The sequence below is a fragment of the Argiope bruennichi genome, chromosome 7, assembly GCF_947563725.1.
Source record: "Argiope bruennichi chromosome 7, qqArgBrue1.1, whole genome shotgun sequence".
In the NCBI taxonomy this organism is placed as follows: domain Eukaryota; kingdom Metazoa; phylum Arthropoda; class Arachnida; order Araneae; family Araneidae; genus Argiope; species Argiope bruennichi.
The window spans coordinates 107,657,098-107,684,581 of NC_079157.1; the positions used below are offsets into that span (position 1 = coordinate 107,657,098).

General features: G+C 26.1%; 2 protein-coding genes across 2 annotated transcripts; one reads left to right on the plus strand and one right to left on the minus strand.

The window, feature by feature from the left end:
* Positions 1 to 5,951: 5,951 nt before the first annotated feature.
* On the minus strand, positions 5,952 to 10,253 carry LOC129976720 (tonsoku-like protein). The gene has a single exon (XM_056090422.1). The coding sequence runs from the start codon at positions 10,161 to 10,163 to the stop codon at positions 6,225 to 6,227; it is 3,939 nt and encodes a 1,312-aa protein (XP_055946397.1). The 5' UTR covers positions 10,164 to 10,253; the 3' UTR covers positions 5,952 to 6,224.
* Positions 10,254 to 10,518: 265 nt separating this feature from the next.
* On the plus strand, positions 10,519 to 26,305 carry LOC129975730 (tryptophan--tRNA ligase, mitochondrial-like). The gene is made up of 7 exons (XM_056088914.1): positions 10,519 to 10,750; positions 13,052 to 13,224; positions 16,128 to 16,209; positions 18,085 to 18,165; positions 20,993 to 21,075; positions 23,300 to 23,418; positions 25,796 to 26,305. Exons 1-7 carry the CDS (start codon positions 10,685 to 10,687, stop codon positions 26,260 to 26,262), a joined length of 1,071 nt encoding a protein of 356 aa, XP_055944889.1. The 5' UTR covers positions 10,519 to 10,684; the 3' UTR covers positions 26,263 to 26,305.
* The last annotated feature ends 1,179 nt before the right edge of the window (positions 26,306 to 27,484 follow it).

The window sequence follows — 27,484 nt, forward strand, 5'->3', positions numbered from 1 at the left end:
AGGAAATATTTACTACGATTAACAAACGTTCTTATGGGGGGAAAAAACACGTTGAGTATTTACACAAAGTTTTTACAAAACGAGTTAAGATAAAAATTATTGAAAAGAAATATAGAGCTAGGTGTTGAACAAATGAACAATGTATCATCAGGTAAAAAAAGACGTAAACTTACCGAAACGATAAACACATTAGAATCATAGCTGTGTTCTAATGTGAGATTTTCCAGAAATTTATGTTTGGTGCATTTTGAGCATATTTGCTGACTGCATTAATATACTGACGTAATATGAAGCTGACTTCTTAGTTTTTATATCCAAATTTCAATTTTTTTTATTTCCATATTGTTTCTACAGTTTTGTATTACAAATATAAATATTTAATTATTAGCATTGGCGATTTCATTTATTTTATTTTCAGGTCATTCGGTAATTCATTGATCAGTTTACAATGTTTTCCTCTTTTATGATAACATTGTTTCCATCTGTTATTATCCTTCTTTTTAAATTAAATTTATTTAAAATAGTTGTACTTATTAACCTTTACTAATATGATTAATTTTATTAAGGCCTAATTTTAATAATTAACCGCATAAAATTTTATATTTTATCATAGTCTATCTGAGAAATATTAAAGGCCTTTCATGTTGGCATAGACTTTAAGAAAAATGCATACGATAAATTTAAAAGAAGTCTTAAAAATTATAGTCAGCAATATGGCAACTTTGATCTCTGCTACAAAATCAGGAAGAATTAGTTCTAAATATTGAAGCAAGTGAAAAAAAAAAATGCATTTTGCACAATTTGATATAAATATTAGAAAAGACTTTTTTTTTTCCACTGCAACTTGAAAGTTACAACGCTAAACCTCATAAGTTCGTAGGCTTCAACGGAGGTTGTAAGGAAAAAAAGGAAGCTCCAAGTTTTTGAAATAAATGCTTTGGGAATTTCCTCATTCATTTTGGATTTTAAACAAGAAGACTAGTACATATTTACACGTAAAAGGTAAAATCAGCATAGAAATAATAATTTTGTCCGTAGATGATGGTTTAGTTGCAGTAACTTGAAACAGATTTCATAAAAGAGCTGAAATCTAGATTCAAAATTACTCCAAAGCCAGCTTTTTGCTTCCTACATTTAGAAATTAAGATGGATGAAAGGAAATTAGGCAAAAGCATGTGCTAAGAAACCTGGTTGTCTTAATAAATTTGAGCGAAAAGATCTAGACTAATTTGATGTCCCATTAGAATAATATAAATAGGAATTTAAGCCCTTATAGCCAATAAAAATGCCTAGTTAATGATCCATATTCTTTTAGTATAGCACTGGATAGGGTGATTAAAGAATTAAATTTGTTGAATATTTACCTGATGCTGCTCACAGCTAGCTACCTTTTTGTTGGTAATTACGCACATAGATAAGAATTTTAAAATTGATATTCATGCTTTTGTAATATAAAATCGATGGTTTTCAGTTACAAGATCTCATTATAATTTTATATTTAACAGATTTCGATTTGTAATTAAATGCATTGTTACATTCAAAATTGAATCAGTATAGAAAATTTTTAGACATACTTAGAGCCCCAATTTGAGGGATTCTAGTACCTTACAGCCAAATTTACCCACCAGATAAGACGGCAATGCTTAGAGAAGATTGTGAAAATTCATTATGGAAAGCTGCAAATCATTTATGAAAAAGCAACCAAATTCTGATGGAGATCAAATCAATAAACCGTTTCCTTCAAAGAGAAGTAAATGTCGTCATGTTATGTGATGATTGGAATAAAACCAGATTTGTCTTATACTATAGAATTCTCAAAAATCAACAATTAATACTACAATTGGTGAAAATTAAATGTATTTTAAAGTATATTGCTCACTATGCGAATGAAACTTATAAAGAAAACCATATTTTTGATATCTTAATTAGCAGATGGCAGAATACCGAAATCTCTGATAATTATGGAAATGGCCATCTTATATAGGGTGTAATATTGAAAGATAAACCAATCATAGTCTACATTTGATAATGTAGCAATTTCAAACCATTATTGACTCATACTTTGAGATTGCTGCACCCTATGCAAAATGTTCATTCGTGTAGATGACTTTTCAAACTGAGAAGATAATGAATGTTTCAAGGGAATTATTTGATTTCAAAGATTATTTTCAGGCACAAAATGTATTCAAGAACTCTAGAAACTTAAAAAAAAAAAAAAAATCAAAATGTTAATACTTAAAATGTATCCTTCCCTTTTAATGGCACTGAAATGTGACTGGATACACAATGGAAATCTCGAAACTTTCTGCTAATTTTAAGCTTAAATTATATGCAAACTTTTCTGAACATCTTCCAAAAGTTTATGCTAAGTTGTAACATATTATAATCACATATGAAAAAAATATTCATTCACTGAAAGTTTAGGATAAAAACAACAACATGTGTATGTAAAAATAAATTGATTGCCACAAGAATGAAATATCAGTTCCTATTACAGAAAAAAAAAAAAAAAACCCACTTTATTTAAAAACAAATAATGCAGCAACAACTGTATAAATGTATTTCAAATAACGAAAAGCCCTTAATTAAAGTAAAAATATTTATTTAAATAATTTCTTCTAGGAATTTCTAACTCAAAACCTTTGTTTATGTTTGATTGAAATTTACATTCCAAATTACAAAAGACATATAGACCAAAGAGTCAAAATAAATTACTGGTAAACAAACTTTTGAATCTAATTTTTATTAATATACAAACATATTAATATTTGTAGAAGCTTCTCATATCACAAATTCAAACTTTTAAATAATTATATCACAAGAAAAATTCAGCAAGAAAAGCCCATGAAACAATTTAATACAATACAACAGTTAAGAGTATAATAATATACCATTTTACATGGTAAATGTAATGATGAATTATTGGAAAAATAAAAAGAAACATCTTGTTATCCAAAAATTATAATAAATGAAATTAATGTTCTTAAAAAAAATCCTTTGGAGTTAATTTTGAGAATAAAGAATATTTTCTTATTTATTAATTTTATAAAATAAAATGTCGACAAAATATATGAATAATTCAAATTTGTACAGTATAATCTTGTAAATACTCCGCCTTAATATTTAAAAGTTATTATTTATTAATATAAAACTTTTGAAAAATTCACATTTAGCAGTAAACTTCTCAAAAGTTACATTTTTCAAATTAAAGCTTTAAATTCACTTCCTAAATGAATTAATTTTAAAATACAATGGTAATGTAGCAAAAGTTTATGAAAATTTTTTCATAAATTCTCTTTAGATATGGCACTCATAATGAATGATACCAAATACACAGTGGCGGTTTTCAGCACAGGCGTTGAAGGCGGTCACCTCGTGACCTAAGGAGCCTCAAAATCTACAATACATTGCATTATTGAGTTAGCGACGTTTATTTTTTCTGGAGATAGTCAACTTTACGCATCTTTCAAATTCTGGTGACAAACAAACGCAGCTTTTAAAAATTAAAAATGCAATTCTTTTCAGTTATCATGATCAATTTCTATTCTTGAATGATTTAAAGAGAATTCATTTGATAATTTTCTGCATATGTTAAAAAATTACTTTAAGAAAATTGAACATAATTCACTAAAAAATATGATGAATAATAGTTATAAGATGAAATGATAATTTTAATATTGGCGTTTGGCCACTACTTATTTTCGTATTAATTTAATATTTTAAATGACAGAAAAGAATACGATTTTTTTTACTTATTTCATGGATTCTTAAAATTATTTCCAACATAAAAAATTATTAAAAGATTAATTTAGTATAAAAATTTTCATAATATTATATATTATGAAAAAAATTATGATTTTGGTACAAAAAAAAATTACAAGAACAATATTTGTTATTCAACAGAAAAATAATTACTATTAGCTAAATGGTTGAATATCAACATTTATTAAAGCCGAATTATTGAAGCTTAAAAGCCGCTTCTCTAATCTTGTCTCAACTGCATTTTTTTTTTTAATACGCTAATTTTTTTTTCTTCTATTTTCTGCAAGTAGTTTTTAAATTCAGAAAAAAAAAAAGTATTTAAATTCAGTGAGTTACATTTAAATAATGAGATATCTTCATTCCAGAAATTTTAAAGTATTAGTCTCTTTAAATACAGATAAGCGTTATAAATCAATAATCAAATCATAAATTATATTGTATTCATCCCTTTGAGCCTTTTTTTTATGCAAAATACACATTTATTAACAAATTTGTAAGCATTAAATATTTTAAAAGCATCCAAACGCTTCATGAAAATTAAAAAATTACATATATTTCTTTAAAATATTCTATATTAAAATGTGAAGCTTTTTTTGGTAATATATATATATATATATATATATATATATATATATATATATATATATATATATATATATATATATATATATATATATATATATATATATATATATATATATATATATAAATTAAAGCCTAATCAATTTCCTAATTTTTATCTTAATTTAACCCATATAAACTTCATTCGAAAATGCTCTCTTATTTCCTGATCCAATTCCACGTTTTTATTTAATTAATGGTACAGAAGCTCAGTAAAACTGCTGAAATCGGCAAGTTCCCACACTTCGAGTGAAGGGATAAAAACCTGTCATTCTAAGCAAATTCTTTTAAAAGATACCTATAGTTCCCTTTTCTAGATCGATATGTGTAAAGAATCTCTATCAAAATCTCATTGTAAAAACTACCAAAGGAAAAATTTCAGTCTCTTCTGCTCTTGTATCGTTTGTGAACGGAAGTCAGTTTTGTCCTCGCTTCTTATACATAAATTATGCTTCCTGGGATGGAATAAAGCCAAGTTTTTAAAAATCCAAAAGTGTCTTCTCTTTTCAGCCACAAAACTGCTAAAAAATATGTGTTATATATATATCACATAAATAAAACAAACATAAAGATGAATTTAAAAGTGCAAACAACACGTTACTTTCTAATCATCAATACAATTTATATAGAAGGGAGCATCAGAATAAGTTAACACCTGTGGCTTCAGGTTGTCGAAATCTGCAACTGCAAATACACTGTATAATGAAATGTATTATCAAATAAGATATATCAACTCAGTTTTGAGTTTATCCCATATTCACTTTCAGATATTATTCAAGTAAGTTCATGTGGAAATAAGAAAAATTTATTGTCTTAGAAATTTTTAGATCTTATTTCTTAAGATTTAATCGCAGACAAATTATTAATAAATATTTGAATACAATAAAAAGTTAATTAAAGAGTAATTATACTTAAATTATTACTTTCACAATTTAAATTACATTATTTCTATTAGAAATAAAAATAATAGCAGAAAAAAAAGCAATAAGTTGTTAGTATAGGGAAAGATAAGACAAGTATGAGCAACAACCACAAAAAAGCATTATTAGAGTGCTATAAATTCCCACTAATTCTACTTATTATATGAAAATAAAAACTTTTCTCGAACTGAAGTTCTTTTATTAAGTATATATATAAATTGATCATGAGCAATAGCTGTTTTGATCAGAAATATTTAATGCAATTGCAATTATATATAATTGAATTAGTAAAATACTAATGAAGTTGAGTTTTTTCAGTTAATTATAAAGAATAATAAGCTAATTCTAAAAGTGGAAATAAAATACAGGTTTCTCAACAGCTATATTTTAAAAATAGACTGTGAAGTTCTACCTAAAAGCACAGATATTTTTCATACATACTGCTGACTTCAAAAAATATTATTCCATTACAAAAATGATTTTGTAAGGCAGGGAAAACAATACTTGTAAAAAATGAAACAAGACAACTAAGAATCAGCTACTGGAATAATAAAATACTCATTCAAAAAAAAAAAAAAAAAAAAAGAGAGAATGAAAGTAAGTAATTTACATTTAATTGTTTATAACAAGAATTCAAATTCTGGACGTTAATAATAGAATGTTGATAACATGTTTTCTATAAAATATGTAAAAGTAAAAATTAAATCTTGTGAAATTTGTTAGCAAATGAAACAAAAGGGATTATTATGTCACCATTTCACAAATTTTTACATTTCTTTATCAATTTAAATTTGTCAAGACAATACCATAAATTAGAAAAGCTTTGGCTTTTTTCATGTATATATATTTATATAATAATTTATTTTAAAAAAATAAATAGTTGAATAAACTTTTCAGATACTGAACTTTTATACTAAATATTTACAATATACTTAATTTGCAAAATAAAGCACTTAAACAAGATGCTTTTCCACCCCAATGATTCTTCCAAAATTCAATTAATTTTTCTTGACAAGGCTCTGGAATGCTGTCCAACATTAAATTATTTACATTTGATGAGCTCAAGATACTAATTAGAGTCTCTGTACTTTGTGTGTCCCATAAGCATGTTCCAGTCATAAAGATATCAGTTAAAGATCTATTATTATTTAAAATTGATTTCAAAAAATTTAGAATAGCTACAGATGATAAATCAGCATTTGATGAAATATTGAAAGATTTTAATTGTGGGCAATGAAAAGCACTTTGGGCTAGGAGATAAAGATCTTCATCTTTTAAATTACAATCTTCTAAATGTACTTCTTGAAGCACAGGAATGAATATCAGAAAAGCACACATGTTTGGAATAAAAGAATAACTTTGAACAGTACGAGATAGATCCAATTTCTTCAAACTTTTCTTTGGAAGACTATGCAACAGATTATTTATACTTTGTTCACTAAAAGAATTGCATGCAACATTAAGTTCTTCCAAGCATGAATTTTCCAAAAGTTGGCAGAGTTCTCTATTTTCAAAAAATGATGGAATTAAACTGCAAGAATAAAGGCTTAAAACCTTTAAAGAACTAAGTAGGAGGATAATATTAAAATATTCACTGGAATTCCCATAAAACAAATTACTATCCATGATGAGAGTCTTCAAGTGTGGAAGTCTGGCTTCAGAGCTCTGTTGTTCTTGAAGATAATGAGAAATATTTTTCACAGTCTCTATAGTTAAACAGCAGCAACTCATATTTAGTGAGACTAGAGAAGAAAAAGATGGGAAACAAGATATAATTCCAGAAGCTATTGTATCAGTGATAACTGTTCCACTTAGGTCAAGATGCTGCAAGTTTTGAAAATATTGAAGTACTGAAAAGATTACAATCATTTGTGGATTAGGAATAGAACAATTTGAAAAATTTAACTCTGGGGACACTTCAAAGTTTAACAAACGTTTCTGAATTGAAGGGGAAAGCGTCAAACCACGTTTCTCACATAACTGAATATAACGTTCATTAAGAGAGGGCTCATCCCAGAATTCAACATTTGATGCAATTTCTTCATTGTTATCAAACAAATTTTTCACTAAATCTGTTTTAGAAAGAAAGGCACCATCTTTTGTCATAAGAGTCAAGTGTGGTTTACTACCAAGTAAATCTTGATATCTTTGAGCTGCTTGCTCAGCTAACCATCCAATTGAGCATGAATCTTCTGGTATAGGGACCAATATGAGTTTATCAGTTATTTTGACTTTTATACAGAAAGACAATTTTGAACCATCCTTTTTAATTACTTGGGAAGGGTTACTTTCCTGCAAATTTTTAGTGGATTCTGTGATAACTTCACTAGTGTTACTAGATGAATCATTGGTATTATTATCTATAATTACATTTTCCATGTTTTCACAAAATACATTTGTAGAAGCCATATAATTATATAAAGATTTACTGGTACGTACTTGTAGACGTGACATTCTTCGTTTCTTTTTCTTCATTTTAGGAATGTGCTCAGTATCTTTAATTAACCACTCATCAACAATTTTATCTTCTTCAATCAAGGCTGGAATAGCGTCAGGTTTGGGCGTTGCATTATGTCCTGGAATTATCGATTTTCCACTTAGTCTCAAGCTGGACATCACCGTCTTATATTCTAACTTAGCTTTTTTAGCATCATCCCAATTATCTCTTTGAATGCTTCTATTAGGAGATGAGGAATCTTCAATATTGTCATCAGAGTTTTCTTCAGATGAAGAGTCAGATGAGGATCTGGTACGTTTTTTTGAATGGCATACAGAATCGCTATTAGCAAAATAATCATCAGAAAAGTCATTATCAACAGAAAATGCAAAATCCTTAACATTTTCATTAAGCAGCATAGTGTCTTTTGCAGGCTGGCCAGCTTGAGCCATTTTTTTCTTCAATTCATCTTCCATTTCTTCAAACTGTTTTAATTCATCTGCAGTCAAATTATCTTGCACTTCCATCTTCCTTTGAATCAGCCTTTCTAATGGAGTAAAACCACGATCATCTACAACAGTAACAGAAGCACCTCTGGAAATCAACATCCTCATAATATGAATGAGTCCACAACAAGCGGCATCATGAAGTGGAGTGATACCTTGACAACCTGGACCACCACGGTCATTAATGTCAGCTCCATGATCCAGTAGATATTCAACAATTTCAGGTGCATCATGATTAACAGCTTCATGTAAAGGTGTCCAACCACAGTTATCTCTAACATTTACTTCATGACCACTTTCAATTAATTTTTTAACAGTTGAGAATTTTTTATCAATACAAGCCAACTGCAAAGGAGTTTCACCTTTGTTATTTGGCTTGAAAACTGACTTCTTAGGACATTTTCTTCTTCGAAGATATGGCTTTGATTCAGTCTCTTTCAAATCTGGTAGTTCATCTAGACATATGTCATCAAATGGATCAGGACTGTCTTCTTCGGATTCATTGTCTGATAAATCTTCAAATGAATTACATTTTAATTTTAACTTTATTTTTTTGGCTTGCTCAGTCATTTGATTTCTTTCATAAAAATCCAAAAGTTTAATCAGAGAATTTTTTAATATTTTATTGTTTGAACTGCTTTGTGCAACAGTAACTGATTTAACATAACTTGTTTCACTCTTCTTGAAATCACCCATTTCTTCATATACTTCGGCCATGTTCATTAGAGACTTTGTTTGCTCTTCAAGTTTATTCACATAACAATCTATTTCCTTATTTAAATACTCTAGTGCTTTGTCATATTCACCAATATCCTTATAAGTCATTGCAATTGAAAAATAGATAGGAGCTCTCTGAGATATAGTACATTCTGTATTTTCAATACATTTCAAAGTTTCGAAATAATATTCTAAAGCTAATTTATAGTTCTCTAAATATGAGAGTGCATCAGCCATTTTTTCAAATATAAGTTTTCTTTCATCATTATTATTAGGATCTAAATCTTCTAATTTGCTCTGAGAATTGCATAACCCCACACAAATTTTTAAAAGATTACATAATTTATCATAATTTGCTTCTACTGGAGCATGCAGTTTATATGCTGTTACTAGGCAGGATTTGGCTCCAAGGAAGTCTTTTAAAGAAATAAGAATTCCAGCCTTTGACATCAATTCTTCAACCAATAAAATATTATCATTTAGTTTTTTAGCAGATTCTATTGCACAATCTATAGCCTTTAATGCATCTTTATATTGTTGATGCTTAATATACATAGAGCCAAGAAAGCTTTGGCATCGATATAAATCTTCATATAAATTAAATTTAGTTGCTAAAGCTACAGCACGAGCAATATAAGTAGCACACTCAGTTATGCTCTCACGGCATTCACATACAAGCCCTAAATTTAATAAACAGCGAGCTTTCATTTCAGCATACTCTTTTTCATTCAAATGAGTTTTTGCATGCTCACATAATTCAAAAGCTTTGAAATAAGATTTTTCGGCTTGATCAAGAACTTTAGAATTAATATGGTTGTCTCTATCAGCATCTTTCTGTTTTATGTATTTTAAATAGAAAGTCCTTCCAAGGGTTGCCCAGGCACGTTGTTCTTCTACTTTGTTTGTTAAGGAGACAGAAATATCCAAATAAGTCTTAATATGGGAAAATGCTTTTTTAAAATTTCCAAGTTCAGCGTAACATTCGCCAAGTTTACGATGTGCAATAGCAATTCCAAGATTATCATCTATTTTCTGATTTAATTCTAATTCTTCGAGGTGATATGGTAAAGCATCTTCATACTTTTCCTTTGCAAATAATTGACATCCGATATAATTCGAAAGATCCGCGGCTTCTTTATATTTACCAAGATTAATTGCTTTGAATTTGTCCTTTTCTATTTTTTTCAGATTTTCATCCATAATTATGAATGATTAAGCTCGCATTTATATGAAGAAAACAAAACCATGCAATTAGAGAAACTTTATAACGTTCCAGGTTCGGCGCGCTTCTTAAAGCTGATATCTAAACATAAACAAATGCCTTTTATAAAAGTTACAGTTAACATCTTAATTAAAGCAAAAACACTAATGTTTTTCAATTTAATTAACCACATTATAATATCCTATAATCTTTAAAGTTCTCATTTTCAAAGAATTTCGTTTAGTTTAGACAGTACAAAAGATCGGTGTGGTTAGAATAAAGTTTTCCAATAACTTTTAATAAAATGAGAAGTTGAAATATAAGGAGAGCCGACTCATATTCCCACGCGGAAAATGCACAAATACAGTAAACACAAATGTAGCCTGTTTTATCTGTTAGCCTAATGCAATAAAAACACTTTTCATTTTAGTTTAATTTTCGATGAAATTAATAAAATTTAAACATTTTTTAATCTCTTTCAAATTAAGCACCAGTAGGACTATAATTTTTCTCTAAAATTATGTGGATTTGCGCCTCTAGATTTCGTTCTTTAGCCAAAAATTTTAAATATAGCCTTAATCAAAAGGTAGGGAAAATTCTTAATAAAATGTACTTGGTAATTTATTTTTAACATTTTTTTATTCAGAGGGTTAATTTCAGACTCGTGAGATTACTAATAAAAAAAACATTGCTTAGATATAAGGATATAAATAGGAGATTACCAAATTATATGATAAACCTAAGAATGTATCTGGTTTCAGCTTTCTAATCATCATAATTTTGACTACGTCAGATTTAGCCGTTTATGTTACGCTTCTTTTTTCCGATAACGCATAAAATATGTTTCGAACAATACCTTTTGGCTTCCAATTCAACCTAAATGGCTGGACATGCACAGAACGGTCGAAATGCCATACGCGTATTTCCTTCACCTTTTCTAAAGAGAGTCGTAAAAACGATATGAGGTGATCTTATCTTTTTGACAATAGTTGCTTAAATTATAGGAAGCTTTCTGTTTGTTAGATCTCTTGCTAAAGTGCCGGGATATAATAATGTTAGGCATTTTTTTCCATTGTATTCACATTTTGTGTTTGTCACAATTTTGTTTCCTTGGTATGTTTCAAATGTCAATATTATATAAAAAGGATTCTTTTACACTAAGGGGAAATATTTTTACTGTAAAAATATTTAAAAACTAATTAAATATTAAATTATATACTCTAAATAAAAATTTTAATGATTCAAATTTTCGTTCTAAATATGACATTTATGCTTGAAGTCAACTTAAATACAGTGTTCTTATTTTTTTTAATAAAAATAATTTATATACATTAAAATTTGTTTTCAATTAAATTGCTATTTGATTCTACATATCTCTTTAAAGAATTTTGTAATTTTCCCTAAGTTAATTGGGAAATCCTTCATGGTATTATTATATCCTGGTAACAGGTATCCTGGTTTTAATTGAACTTTTGTAAATCAAGTTAATTACAATTTAAATATATTCACTAAGCCAATAAAAGAGCATATTAAAAAGCTTATTGTAATTACAACTTAGATACATAAAAAATTACACTTTTGAATTTATAAATCCTTTATGTATCATTTTAGTAAAATAAATGAAAAATGGGTACATTTATTATTTTGCAGTGCAACTGATAAAGTCATAAAAAATGATACAACCGACACCAAGTGGAATTGTTAGAACTAAAATTCATTCATATGTATAAAGTGTTGTTTTATCAATAAAGTCTGCTTGGTGAGATTTATGCTAGCGAAATGGAAAAATACAGAAAAAGTTTTATTGAATGATAAACTGAGAGTTTGGAATTAAATGATTTTTTTTTGTCCTAGATATATGCATATATTAGGTCATATGAAATCTAAATATCACCCTATCACTTAAAAATCATGATAATTTCTTTTCATTCTGTGCAAGATAATTAGTCTGTACAAATTGACAAGATAAGTCACATATTTGTTCCTCATTAATGAACTCGACTCATAAGTAATAGATCAGTTGTTCAGTGAACTAAATGCTTTAATTCTCAAAATTCCAACCATTAAATTTAAAGTAAGTAATTTAATGAATTCATTTTTTAAAAAAAAATTTAGATAGTGGGATAGAGGAAATATTATACTATATATTTGGGCTTCTTATTATAAAAAGAAAAAAGTTAAACACTATTTTAAACACTTTCTTCTTTACTTTCATTTGAAAATACATATGTATAGCATTTGAAATTAATTAATTTATTTAAATATTGAGCCTAGGAAAAGCTGAAATAAGTTAAGATTTGTGTATAACATTTGCAGGCAGTTTACTTTCTTAATAAATTTAAGAATTTCAAATGCTTTAAATGATACTTTAGTAACTTTAAAAAAAATTAACACTTTTATGTTAGCTTGTCAAACTGTATCTTTACTTTTTGTGTAGCAGTTATTCAAATTTTTACTAAATACAATAACGTCAAGTAGCAAGATTGATTAAAAATTCCATGTTTCGATTAAAATGATCTTATTCAATGATTACTATTAGGTCACTGTAGTGATCATTGAATATGATATATTGGATTATATATCATTAGGTTATTATATATCATCATGGTTAAATTATTATATATCATATTAGGTTATACATTATATTAGGTCATATTTAATCTTTATGCAGATTTATACTTATGCATTTAATCTTTATGTATTTGTTTATTCATTATCAAATTAATGAAAGAGTATTGAAAATTTCATAATTTAAAATTGTTTTAAAATTATTTTTTCATTCTTTTTCTTCAAAATTTAACTTTCAATTTGAAATTAAACTTAATTTATTATTTTTTTATGAATATTTTACTTTGTTTTTATTTACTTAATTATTATTATTATTTAGAAATGCATATCAACAGTTTTCTCCGGTATTCAACCTACCGGAGTGCCTCATTTAGGAAACTATTTTGGAGCTATAAAAAAATGGTCATTGCTTCAAAATGAAGGAAAAAATTGTGTATTTAGTGTTGTAGATTTGCACTCCATCACTCTTCCACAAAATCCTCTGGTCCTAAGGTAAGGTGAAAATTTTTGTATTTTTTTTTTTCAAAGATGCTTTTTTTTTGTACACCATTTTGTTTTATATTTTTTATGAAAGGAATTTTTTGTAATAATAATTGGTCATAAAGATTTACAAAGGTAAATTGAATTATATATATTATTTCATTCAAAATCCAAAAAAAAAAAAAAAAATTTAATGGAAGAATGAATTTAAAAAAAAAAGTTTTTATTTGGTTTTTCTTTCAAAGTAACTATTTGATGCATGTAGGCATTTTGTTCATTGTTTATATAAAAATGTAAATGCAGATTACAAGCTTTTTTTTTTTTTTTTTTTTTTTGCTACCTTCTACAGTACTTCTATTGTTACATTTTTACAAAATTATTTCCTTTTATCAGTACAATTCTTTATTCAGCAAACAAAATTTTTAAGACTAGATGAGGGAAATAAGTTGTCTTTGTTGGAATGTGACATTTTAACACCAGGAAAGACTTGTGAACTAATGCCTTCTCTTATTAGTGAACATTTAGCTTTTCGTTCCCCAAGATAGGAAATTTTTAATGTTTATTATCAAAAGTAACATTCATGCACTGTGCATATTTGATCTGGATGAAATTTATTTTGACTAGAGGGCTACATAAAACTCTTCTTTTTTTTCTTTTTTTTCTGCTAGAAAATATTTATAAAGTTTGGATAAATATTGGAAGTTTTTAATGTAGTTATGTTCCTACTTCATATTATACCAATAAACCTTTGTAAATTTTGCATCTTCTAGTTTGTGTAATTTATGGCATTAGGAATTATTATACATGGCTAGATACATCATAAAATACACAGTAATTCTATGAATTTTAAATTATGCTTTTAAAAACAGTGCTACATGACTAAATGGCTATAATTAAAAGATTTCTCAGCTTCAGATTTTCAACAAATTTTGTTTTTTATTATTTGCTCTGAAAACAAAACAAAATATCTATCACTGTTAATTCTTTATTGGTGGCATAACATGAATCTGCAAATAGTAGTGATCATTACTTCTTTCATGGTTTTCAAACTGAATTTCCTGAAATATTTCCTGTGAATGTGTTAAAATCATCAGGATAAATGTTCATGGAAGTTTAGAAGAAAAGGCAATCTAGATTATCAAATAAGCATAGTATACAACTGTCTAACAAGTCCTATAACTTTAGGGGACTCGTTAGGAAGGACCTCAAAAAAATTTTTACTGTATTTTCTGTATAATTTCATTCTGTACTTACATGTCATAAAAGTTATGCATTCAAACTTATTCAATTTAAAATCAAGTAAGAATATTATTCTTGCAGGGATTGTTTTTTACACCATTTTAAATTGACTTGTGGATCAATGAGTCTAATTTCTCTTGCAGTAAGCTGATTTACTCGCAAATCAACTATTTTGGCAAACTTTGTATTAGTTTATTATTTCATTTAAAAATTACATTTAAATTTTTACTAACCATCTTGCTGCTAAATATCATAAGGTTGTCACTTAATACCTTGTTTGCTAGAATTATTGCTTTCCTTTATTATTAAGCTACTACTAACGAGTATATAACTATTTAAAATTGCACATTTGATGTTTAGTAAGACTGGGAAAAATTAATTTAATAAAATTTGGAATCTATATAAAAATAAATAATTTTTATGTATGTTTTCAAAATAAAAATTATATTCTTTAGATCTTAACCATATTTGATCTTATGCCAAATTTTGTGAGTTATTGATTGAAAAATTCAAATAAAATGAATGTTAGGGTTTATATATAAATAGTACTTTTGAATTATTTCTCAAACAAGTGATTATTAGGAACAGGTGATTATGGGTGACCTATCTAGAGAACATTTCACATCATATGCAATAAAAATTAGCAAAATCAGTGGTTGGTCTGAGAGACTCTCAAAGTTTTTTTTCCTCCATAGAGAATGTGCAATGAGGTAATATTTCTAAGGTTTTTATGGATAATTTGGACATTGGAGTGGAGGTAGGTGACAAGATAGCTAAAGGCACTTTTATGTAAAACAAAATTTACTGAAACTATGATAATGATTGGAGTTGCAGAATTCTATCAATGAATTAGGAGTTTTAAGATTTCTCCCAAAATAACTTGTTATGGAGTAGGGAAGTAAGAAGCCTTTGATAATATACATAAGGATCATGAACCTTTATATGAAATAAAAATAGAAAAAAATCAATACTTTGTTTAGGGGCTAGGGACTTTTGAGATTTTTTTACCCCACACAGGACTAATTTTTCTGCAATAAAAAAAAATAATAATTTAAGTGTGGCAAAAGGTGAACAACCATTGGTGACGTATATAAGAGTCATGCGCTTTCATATAAAATAAAAATTGACAAGATTAGATAAGCTGTGTTCAGGTTAGAAGTTTTACTGATTGTTTGAAGTATGTCAATTTTTTGCTCTCCAGGTTTTTAAGTCAGTTCTAATGAAAATGATGATCTACAATAAATGTTTTATTATTTTGGTTTGCTATATTACATTATTATTATTATTATAATATTATATATTACATTGCTTAAAAACTAATTATATATAAATTAAATTAAATTTAATAAAAAAATGTTTTTTTAAGTGGGAAAGGAAAGGAGGAATGACCCTGAATCATATATTGCCTGAGATTCTTTATTGCATTAATCCTGCCCTGGGAAAAGGCAGCTAATTCCAATTCACTGAATTGCATTTTATCTGATCATATTCAAAATTATAATGTCTGTTTCAAAATAACTCTTTATGTTTTTTCAAAATGGAGATAAACTTAACTAATTTATTTTTCTTTAGCAGTATAATTTCTTCCTTTTCTTTTCTGTTAAAAATAATGTGCTATATTTTACTTTAAATAAATGAGATTGTTTAACATGAAAGCCATCTTTCATTTCTTTCAGGCATAATATTCACTTAGTGACTGCTTGTTTATTGGCTTCTGGAATCAATCCCAATTTGTCTATTTTCTTTTTACAATCTCAGGTAATTTTAATACTTTGAATTTATTTTGAATAAATATTGTTACATTTTTTAAAAAATAATCTAGAAAGCATTTATCAATTTTATATATAAAAATTGATGATTAATTTTTATTTTCTACAAAAATGTGCATAATTTCCTTTATTCCTTGTATAATGTCATATTTGGGGCCGCGGTGGCCTAGTGGTAAGGTCTCTTCTTCGGGACCGGAGGGTTTCAGGTTCGTGACCCGATTCCACCGAAGAACCGTCATGTAAGGGGGTCTGTTGCACATTAAATCCGTCATGACCAAACGTCCTCCTGCTGGTGTGGTGTGGAGAGGGGGGGGTGCCAGCTCAGGTGTCATCCTCGTCATCTGACCGCGGTTCAAAATTACGAGGTCTGTCCCAAAATAGCCATAATGTTGCTTCAAATGGGATGTTAATATAACTAAACTAAACTTCACTTAATAGGTATGACTCTTGATCGAAACGAATATAGAATTGAGAAATACATTATAAGGAATAATTTTTTATCATATATTTAAATATTGTAATAATCTAGCAAAAATGGTTTGATTAATTTTCATTATAATGCTAAAAGAATTTTATTTTTTTATAAAATGCAACAGTTATAATGGAAATTCTATTGTATGTAAAATAATGTTAAATCTAATCTTGAATAATCAGTGTGACAAGGATTGTTTTTTAGAGTATGCGGGCTTAATGGACCTTTTCTTCAATACTTAATCTTTCTGTTGATGTAGCACAGAAGTTTGAAAATAAGGTGTCACTGACTGCAATTCTCAATTATGTGGTCCCACATAAAATAGTTTTCATGTTGCTTCAGAATAGGATCTAAATATAAACATGATTAAAATATGGGATTCTGAAGTATAATTGAAATGAGAGCTAAATAAATATGATAACAGTAATTTGAAACTTTATTAGAAAATCATTTTTATGTTTCCAATTCACTGAATTGTATTGTAGTACACTGATAAATATCAAATGTTATTACTAGAGTTAATTTAATATTAAGTATAAAAATTGATTTAATAAACTTTGCTCTTTTTCTTTTTAATTTCCTTCCCTGAATGCTAAACTCATGCCTTTTCATTTCCTGCTATTGTTGTGTTAAACCATCAGTAAGTAGTAGTATATAGGTTCCAATGTTAATACAGCTTTTTTATCAGATCACTTATTCTATGTACAACCCAGATCAGTTTTTGGGGGAGAGGGAGCAAGTTCATCCATCAACACTCAATTTTTTCACAAAAACTTCCATATTCATTAGAAGGAGATAAAAAATCTTTTGAAACTCCTTCTCTCCCCCCCTTCAAAAATAGCATATAAATGAATACAAACAAATAAACTCATTGTGGCAAAGATCGAAAAAAAAGAAAGGCATCTCTTCATAATAACCATTTTCAGTTAAAATGATTGATACACCATATCAAAGTGTATTAACAGGTACAGTAACTGTAGTATGTAATCTAATCAATCACTTACGAGCATCACTATAGAAAATCGCCAATAAAAGAGGCATATGACATCACAATTATCAAAACCAACACATGGTGCTAAAACTGTCTTTGAAATTAGAGCCATTACTAAATTATAATTAAAAAAATATCCACAAAAATAATGATTCAATAATATAATAATAGTTTTGTAAAATCTCATAACCAATCAAATACTTATCAAAAACAGAAATAAGTAGATTTATTACATTCCAAATTTTCCAACAAATTAAATACCAAACCAATTAAAACAATTTAATAAGCAAAATTAGCAGCACCTCTAAAAAGATAAAAATGATAAAATTTTGCTATATTAGAAAGATTAGTGATATTTTATATAAACCATAATAATATATTAATATGTTTGGATATTACAGGTCCCACAACATACTGAATTAGCATGGATACTTGGATGTTTAACCACAATGGCAAGGTTGACTCATTTACCACAATATAAGGTAACAATTTTAAAAAAAAAAAAACTACTCTATATTTTATGGAAATGAAACAAAAGTAAAGAAACCTTATGTAATCATTCTTCTTCTTTTTCAAATATTGTAGAAGTATTATTTTCGTAATTCTTTTGTACTACAACACGTGTCAATTTATATATTTATTATCAAATTATTGGGAGGGGATGAATCAAGATTTTATTTTATGGCTCTTCCTGTTGACCAGCTTGATCCAAACTTGATAAAAATTTACCGCTTAAATGGCAAGACCATATACCATATTTAAATCATTTTACTTGTGTTTTTGAGTTATTGTGTTCATTTTTAAATGGTCAGATAAGCAAACAAGTATGTTGCCCTTTGATTGATTTGGTCCAACCTTTGATGCTGAACTACAATTCTAATAAAACCATATGCAAATTTCATTTCCTTATCTAGTTGCATTTTCAAATTATCAGATTCATGTCCATAGATGGACAAGTAAATTTACATTTTCATAACAAACAAACATAACAAACTTCATCCATCTAGCTAACTCACTTTGGTTTTGAATTATTGTGATCATCAGACAGATATAATTCTGAGAACTTTTATGACTCATCAGAGACTAAAACATATAAAAAGTAGTATAAGTGCTGCTCCTTTTTATATATTTGATGAATTTCCTTCTTTAAGCAATAGTGTGAACTAATGTAGTATGACTATTCATCCTGCAATATTTCTTTAATGTTTTTTTTTAAATTATTTTTTATACAGTTTTGTTCTATTTTGTTACTTCTCAATCTTATTTTGATCATGCAAAAAAATTTTAAATCTCTATTAATTATAAATTATATTTATTTGGAAGGCTTTTCAGAATTATTTAGTAAATTTTGACCAAGAAATTATAATTTTATGTCAATTGAAGCTAAAACAAAGATTTGCTTTTTTTTTCTAAAGAAATGTGTTTATTATTCTATAATAAACTTAAAAATGCTATTATGAATATATATCACATTTTTTTCCCCTCTATGCATATGAATTTTTTTTAATTATATAAAATGTCTATTTTTTGTTTTGTTTAAAAACAAAATGTTTTTTTTAATGTACTAAGAACACATTATTATTTTGTGTAGTTGTAAATCTAGTAAATATTTTTATAAAAATAATATATGAATTTTAATCAAACTAAATTTATTCATTTAATTTATAGTAATATTACTTGATTTAAGTTATAAAAAATTCAGGAAAATTCATGTAATCACAGTTATATATATATATATCCATGTATATTTATTTGCATAAGAATTTCACATTTTTAAACAAATAATAGTGAATAAAGTTACTTGCATTCAATGTAATATGTTCCATATGAAGCCACAAGTTAAGATACTATATCTCCCCCCTTTGTTAATGACAGACTGTGTCAGTATTTAAAATTTTGACATTTTTTTTTAATAATCTATTTTTTAAAATGAACATTCCATGTTTTTGGCATTATTGAATAAAATTTTGGACTAAAATTGGAATGTAATCATTCAATCCAAATTTTTCTGATAAGTCTTTTTTTTTTTTTTTTTTTTCTGTTTTACAGAGAATTTTTATATTTTTTTTATCAAATAAATTGTTCACAATCAAAAACTATAAAAGAACAAAAGTAATAAATTTCATTTCGTAAGATTAAAAAACACCACTATGCAGTATTGAATATCTGAATCAGTAAAACAAAAATGATCTCGTCTTCCAGATATTTGAATTAATAATCTGGGGGGAAATTATAAGTGTTTTACACAATTTTGAATATATATATATAAAATATTAAATGAAAAAGTTCTATAAGTTCTATAATAATAAAGTTCTTATCATTATATAAACAAAATACAGATGTATTTATTAGGTAATTCCATTAACAGTTTATCAAAAGGGAGAAGAATTATTATGAACTTTATGATATGTTAAATTTAAAATATTGACTCAGTTATTGGATTTAAAAAAATTTATGAATATTGAATCATGGTAGAGTGTCAACATTTTGGTTACTAAAAATTTCCATGTCTTTAATGTATCCATATTTTTAAATAAGATATTTCATTTTCTGAAGTAATATAAAAACAATTTATTTTATATTTTTTACTTGGTTATTATTGAAATTTTAATTCCTAATCTGATTCTTTGAAACTATATATTTTTACAATGTTTAGGAAATAAGAGCTGTAGGAAAAATCAAAATTAATCATGAACTGCTGCTTTAAATATTTAAATTATTATTACTAAAATATCATTAGATTAAAATCAAATTGTAAATAAGTTATAGCAAAATATTACAGTTACATTTTGCTATGTAAAGTTTCAAAAATTGTAATGTAAATAATAGATTATATATATATGCTAAGATTCGTTAGTTTTATTTTTATCCTTATTAGAAATTAGATTTCCATATTCATACAGATAATGGAATGGATACAGATGGAAATTAAACGAGCAAGAAGCATAGCCTATGCAGATATTTATTCAAAAATTAATTGAGAAGTAAATGAGTTTAAAAAAAATTGAAATTCTTTATTATTTGTAATTCTATTTCAGTGTACTGAATAATTTTTTATCTATATTTATATACAATATTAAATTATATTTATATACAATATTAAATTTGTATATAAATATATATATATACAATATTAAATTATATTTATATACAATATTAAATTTTGATACTACTCACTTTATTCTATGAATATTAACAAGACTTTTGTTTAACTTAATTAGAATTCACCGTTGGAATGGATTTTTTGTTTGTTTTGAGTTTTTTGTTTGGATGGACAATAGTGTTTATTTTTTTCTTTCCTTTTTGTAGGAAAAATCAGGTTCAACTGAAAATATTCCTTTAGGATTGTATATTTATCCTATTTTGCAAAGTGCTGATATATTAATGTACAAGTGAGTGGATATCTTGCATATTCCTGGAAATGGAAAGATCTTAATTATTAGAAATTTTAATTATTCTTTTCAAAGTTGAAATAATATTTTATTGTGCTCAAGTGAATATTTTAAAATTTTTCATTAAAACACATTATTTCTTCTCTTATTATTTAGATATCACAAGAAGCTTCAGATTTTTAAATTCAAGATTTAATTTGATTGTAAGTGCTAAATATTTTTATAAAATATTTAGCATTTAAAATTATTATATGAACACAATGACATATTAAAAAGCATTTTTATGCATGTCTTTCTCAGATTTCTGAATTGATAAATTACATTTCAAAAATAAATTTGAAATTCTTTTTTCTTTGAAAATATAATCTTACAAGATACATCAAGATGAATTTTAAAAGTTGGGAAACTTATTGTTTTAAACTGGATCCTTTATAAACAAAATAGTCAATTGATTTTCGTAATTTAGTTTTGATTTGCAATATTCATTATATTATTCAATTTATATTAATATTTCATATAAATTGAATTTCAAATTGTTATTAACCAAATTAGAATAATTATTAGAAATAAATATTAAGTTTACAGCCAAAGAATCAAAAAGAAAGATATAATGAATCCGGTCTGAAGACTTTCTCAAGGGTCACCCTCAGGCAAGGATTCAAACCAGGAATTTTTTCTGTGAAGGGTCTGACTTTCATCCAACAAACTGACCCCTTGTGACCTGCAAATCCCAGGAAATTGAGGTTTTGGAGATAAAATTAGTATTGCATAATTAAAGATAATTATACAATAACGAATAAAATCATTTCCAAATGTATTAATCCAAGTAAGAACACAGCAAATCAAACAACAAAAGACTATGAAAATAGAACCAAATTCATTTAAATAAGAAAGCAAAACACTTACCATTTGAAAGTACAATTCCAAAAGACAGTGTGAGGCAAAAAAATTGTTAGTGCAATTGCATTTCATTAAAATAAACTAAATTTAATTTTTCTGCATTTAAAGCTATATACGCGTACCACGTTTCAAATTGTTATAAGTAATTTGTAAAGCATTCTCTGACAAAACTTTGAAAGGAATTGAAATATTTATAAAGTAATTCTGTTATTGCTTATTTTAATTCTGTAATTCTATTATTGCATCATTTATCATTTTTTCTTCTTTACAATTATTGTTTTAATTCATTTCAGAAAGCACTGTGTTTAAAATATTATTTTTTTCATTATCTATTTAGTTATTCCCATGCCTTAGGTATGATCAACCAGATAATTGAAAGTGTTAATTGTCAAATATATTTTTGGTAACCATTTTATACAAATTAATTATCATTCTGCCATATTTGTAAAATACATTTAACTGGGAAAAAAATTCAGTTAAATGTTCATAAATATTTTTTTTTAATTTGCTGCATTTTCTTCTTTTTTATACATGCATTTTTTTAATTTTCTATTTAGAATTATATGTCATTATAAATTATATAAAAGAAATGGAAAGATTACAGCTATTTTTCTCAGTTTTAAATAAATAATAATGTTTTGTTTCTTCAAAATAATTATATATATATGGAACTACAAAAAGTGAAAATAGTACATATTGTGAAGTATCATCTGATAAATAAAACTCTATTTCATTTCATTAATTTTGAGGAGAGAGAGAAATCTGCAGATATCTTCAAAAAATCATATTTTAAGCATATTTTAAGTATGCAAAATCCAAGCGGCATTATTTTTATAGTCATTAAATTAATATATTACAAAGAAATCTCAGAGTCTCCTCTAAGTATTTACTTTTTTTGTTATGTTTACTAAATTAATCAGGTAACTGGAATTTTATATTATCACTATTTATGGATAACAGACAAAGAAAAAGCTATACCAATAAAAGATGTTGATGGTGTAAATGAATCTAAGAAAAATTGCCATCAAGCAACCATTCTGCAACAATGTTTCTCTCAGTCTAATAGATATGTAATAAATAATAATATGATTTCATTTTTGTTTTTTCAGACATTTAGATGCTCATCTTTCTTTTTTCTTAATTGTTCACGATTCTGGCTATTATTTTAGTATACGTATATAATATGTACACATATATGTATTTCTGTTAGTTAGCAAAAGGATATCAAGTTATAAATTAGAAATTATCATTTTTGCCAGTGTATAGCTTGAAATTTGCATTTAATCTTTTAAATAATTAATTACGTTTTTTTATAATATTTTAGAGCAAATGAAGTTCCTGTTGGAGAAGATCAATTGCAACACATACAGTTAAGCCAACATTTAGCCAAGTTGTTTAATAACAGATATGGAAAAACATTTCCCATTCCTCAGCCCTTAGTTGGTGAGCCATGTCATTTATTAATATTTATCATTTCTTTATTCAATGTTTGCAAAAGTTCATCTTACTATGCTAGTTATTTTTGTATATCGGATAGATATTGCAGAAAGATTACAGCTTGCCACCAGAATTACTTTATTGCAATATTTTGGAATTAATGCAAATTAAAAAACACTTCTATGTGATTGTGAAAAATATATATAATTATAAATTATCATATATTATCGTCCTTGAAGAATTATATTTTATCAACAAACTGATTCCTGTACTTTCTGTTTATTTTAGAATTCCTTTATTTCTTTCTTAAGGCTTTATTCATAGACTGAAATCAAAATGCTTAAAATCACGCATAAAATTACTTAGGAGTTGGTAATGTATAATAATTTGCAGTGATTGTGAGATTTGTGGAAAAGGCTTCATTACTCTATACATAATTAAAATACATTTTATAAAGCTAACAATATATTTCAAATTTTGTTTCTGAACCAAATTTTTAAAAAGATAAAAGCACCTATCAACCATAATTTTTTAAAATCTTTTTTTATATTATTTTTTTATTTAATATTTCACTCACAATTTTTCAATGTCTTAAAAAAATTTATTGTTGAAAAAATATTAATTCTTTGTGAATAATGACAGTTTATATTTAAAAGTATAGTTCATTCTTTTTTCTTTGAATAATTTATATTTTTTACTATATTAGCAAATTCTGTTGAACTTTTTTTGGTTTTTAGGTTTGTAATCAATGTTTTGTAGATAAACTTCTAAAATTTAAAATAGTTCACAATACTATATATTGATATAATTTGAAATGCTTTCTGAATAAGTCAAGTTATATTTAATAATAATTATCTAACAAAGAAGAAAATTCAGCATGAAGGCTACATTTATAATGGCATTTCTTCAGATTAATTTCTGGAGTTGGCGAGCAACAGACCTAATATAATGAGTTTGGAGCATGGTTCAGATCACAAAGCATAGATTGTATTATTGCTGAACACAGTTTTTCACATCAACAGCCGTACACACCCCTACAAAAGCTGCTCAGCGCACATTTTCCTACAAATATTTAAAAAGGATACAGAAATCCTTATAGTTGAATTGATAACATTTTTCTGTATCAAATACAAGTTGAGATTGACGCTCAATTGTATTTAATGTAATCAGTAACTTGTCATTTTCCTATCTTTGTATATTAAACACTTTTAACTTTAAAGACTTTTGTCTCTACCCAAATTGCACATTACTTTGGTATAAATTGCACATTGCATTGCTCATAGTTTTGATTATTAATTTTAATTTTTTACAATGTTTTTAAAGCCTTATTAAAGAGTAAAAATTTTTATAAAGCATAAGAGAGAATGATACAATGAAGAATGATAGATAGAGAGATATGATAACAAGAATTTAGTTTTTATTTTGTGAGAGAGAATGATAACAAGAATTTAGTTTTTATTTTGTTTTAAAATGCATTCATATATTTATAGTTAAATTTTAAACTATTTTGAAGCATATTTTTAAAATTATTATCTTCTAAAAATTATATTAATGTTTAATGCTTAATTTTTTAAAAAAATTATGTTTATTTATTTTACTTACCTGTTTGTTTTTGAAGAAAAAAAAGTAGATGTACAAATACCTCTACCTATATATATATATATATATATATATATATATATATATATATATATATATATATATATATATATATTTATATATATATATATTTATATATATATATATATATATATATATATATATATATATATATATATATATATATATATATATATATATATATATATATATATAAAATGCTAGGTTTTAACTACCTAATGCTAATAAAAAATATTAGCATTAGGTAGTTAAAACCTATAATTGAAACAATCTAAAATAAAAAATATTTTGGAAACAAAACTAAATTATTTCAGAATCACAACTAAAAAATTATATCTGATTCAAACTATTCTTTATTTGATTTAATTTTGATACTTTTTTTCCTATTAACTTGGTTTTTGTTACTCTTTCATATATATATATATATATATGCCTCTTTACCATTTTTACTTTAACAGTTGCCTTTTATGCTCTGATATTTTGTCTCTTGTGCTTCCTAATCTATCATCCTTTTTGCCCCTTTCCTATTGTCCATGCTTTTCTAGTGTAAAATGAGTTTAAATAATTTTCTCACCTATTATTAGCTTGTCATTTTTGCACTTCCAGATGATGAAATTAAAATTTTTGATCACACAATTTTTGGTCACACTGTGATTTTGTTTTGCTTTTGTGCTTTGTACCTCTTCTAAACTTGGTATGTTTAGTTTTGAGTCGCTCTGTATTATCAATTGGCCATTAATCTTTTAAAACCTTTTGTTTGTAGATGAAAATTGCGCACGCATTAAAAGTTTGCGACAACCTGACAAGAAGATGAGCAAATCTGATTCTAATATTCGAAATCGGATTGAAATCACCGATCCCCCAGATGTGATGCTAAAAAGAATCAAAGAAGCTGTCACAGACATGACTTCCGCTGTGACATATGATGCTGACCAACGGCCAGGGGTCAGCAATTTGATATTGATGCATAGCTTATGCACAGGTAAGTCATGTGAGAGCATTTGCGAAGAGCATCGGAACCTGGACACTGGTCAATACAAGCTAGTTGTGGCTGAAGCTGTGATAGAGTATTTCAAGCCTATTCAAGCAGAATTTCAAAGATTAATATCTGAACCATCACATATTGTTAAAATTCTTGAAAAAGGCTCTGAAAAAGCCTCAAAAATAGCTCAGCAAACTATGATTGAAGTTAAGAAATTAGTTGGATTGTCTCATTTCGGTAAATTATAATATTATATTATTATAAAAACATCTTTAAATATAGTTTTTTTTTTAACAAATGGAATTTGTGTCAATTTAAACTGATTCAAAAACATTTTTAATCTATTAACTATATGTGGCATTTAGTTCTGGATTTTTGTTTAGGCAAATGGATTAAGAGGGAGGCCATGGACTATTTCATTAAAAAGATGTTATTAGCCAAGTTGCTAAATAAATATATTTGTAAAGAATACAAATTCTATGAATAATAAATTCTTAGGTTAATATTAACACTTTGTTAATATTAATACCTTTTTCATTACAATCATTTATTTATTGCAGTGTTTGTAAACACTGTGTGTCTGCATGAATATATTGTGTACAAATGTGGATGTCTCACAATCATTACATAATAAATAATAACAAACATGTGCACGCACACACGCACAAATACACATATTGACAAAAATTAAATAATTAAATTACACGTATTTACAAAATTAATTAAATCATTAACATGCAATCTGAAAATGTGTTGAAATGTGAAACTGGATTGTGCAGTTTATTATAAAAAGGGGCCTTATAATATGCTCTGCCTAAATCTGCCACTAATACTTAGATATCTTTTACTCTATTTTATATATATATATCTAGATTTATTTTGCTCTACTTGAATACATTTGACTGATATATATAATAGAGTAAATCTTGTAAACAGACAAATATCTATATTCTATGAAAAGAAATTAATGAAAATTCTATGCTATGCTATGAAATCAAATTTTATTAAAAAGTAATAATTATTTATTATATTTAGTGATATGTTTGCTTTATATTGCCATTCAAACAATTACTAATGAAATAATATTTTTTCATGCTAATGAATTTTATTTTGTTGCAATCTTGAAATTTTAATAATGATAATTTTGCCAATTAATTTTTATCTTTAAATAAAAAATATAAGTTTTCGTCATTTTGCTTTAATATTGTTGCAATGTTTGCAATTCAAGTATACACAATGCACTGGATTTATATAATCATCATTTTTTTTTTCATCTTGTAATAAATTTTTGGAATAAAAATCTGCACTTAACTTCTTGATAAATGGTTAAATTTTATTTATTTGTATAAAAAGATATTGAAAAAGCATATTAATGTTTTGTTAATTGTAGAAAAATAATTTTTTTCTGTTTTTGCTTAGACTTTGTTTTATCTGTGTTCTTATATTTATTTGTGGCTCTTTCAGGGAAAA

Coding starts and splice junctions, on each gene's coding strand:
- LOC129975730 (XM_056088914.1), top strand. CDS start 10,685: ATGTGGATTTGCGCCTCTAGATTTCGTTCTTTAGCCAAAAATTTTAAA. Junction 10,751..13,051: donor AATATAGCCTTAATCAAAAG/GTAGGGAAAATT, acceptor ATTATTATTTAG/AAATGCATATCAACAGTTTT. Junction 21,076..23,299: donor GCTGATATATTAATGTACAA/GTGAGTGGATAT, acceptor ATAATATTTTAG/AGCAAATGAAGTTCCTGTTG.
- LOC129976720 (XM_056090422.1), bottom strand. CDS start 10,163: ATGGATGAAAATCTGAAAAAAATAGAAAAGGACAAATTCAAAGCAATT.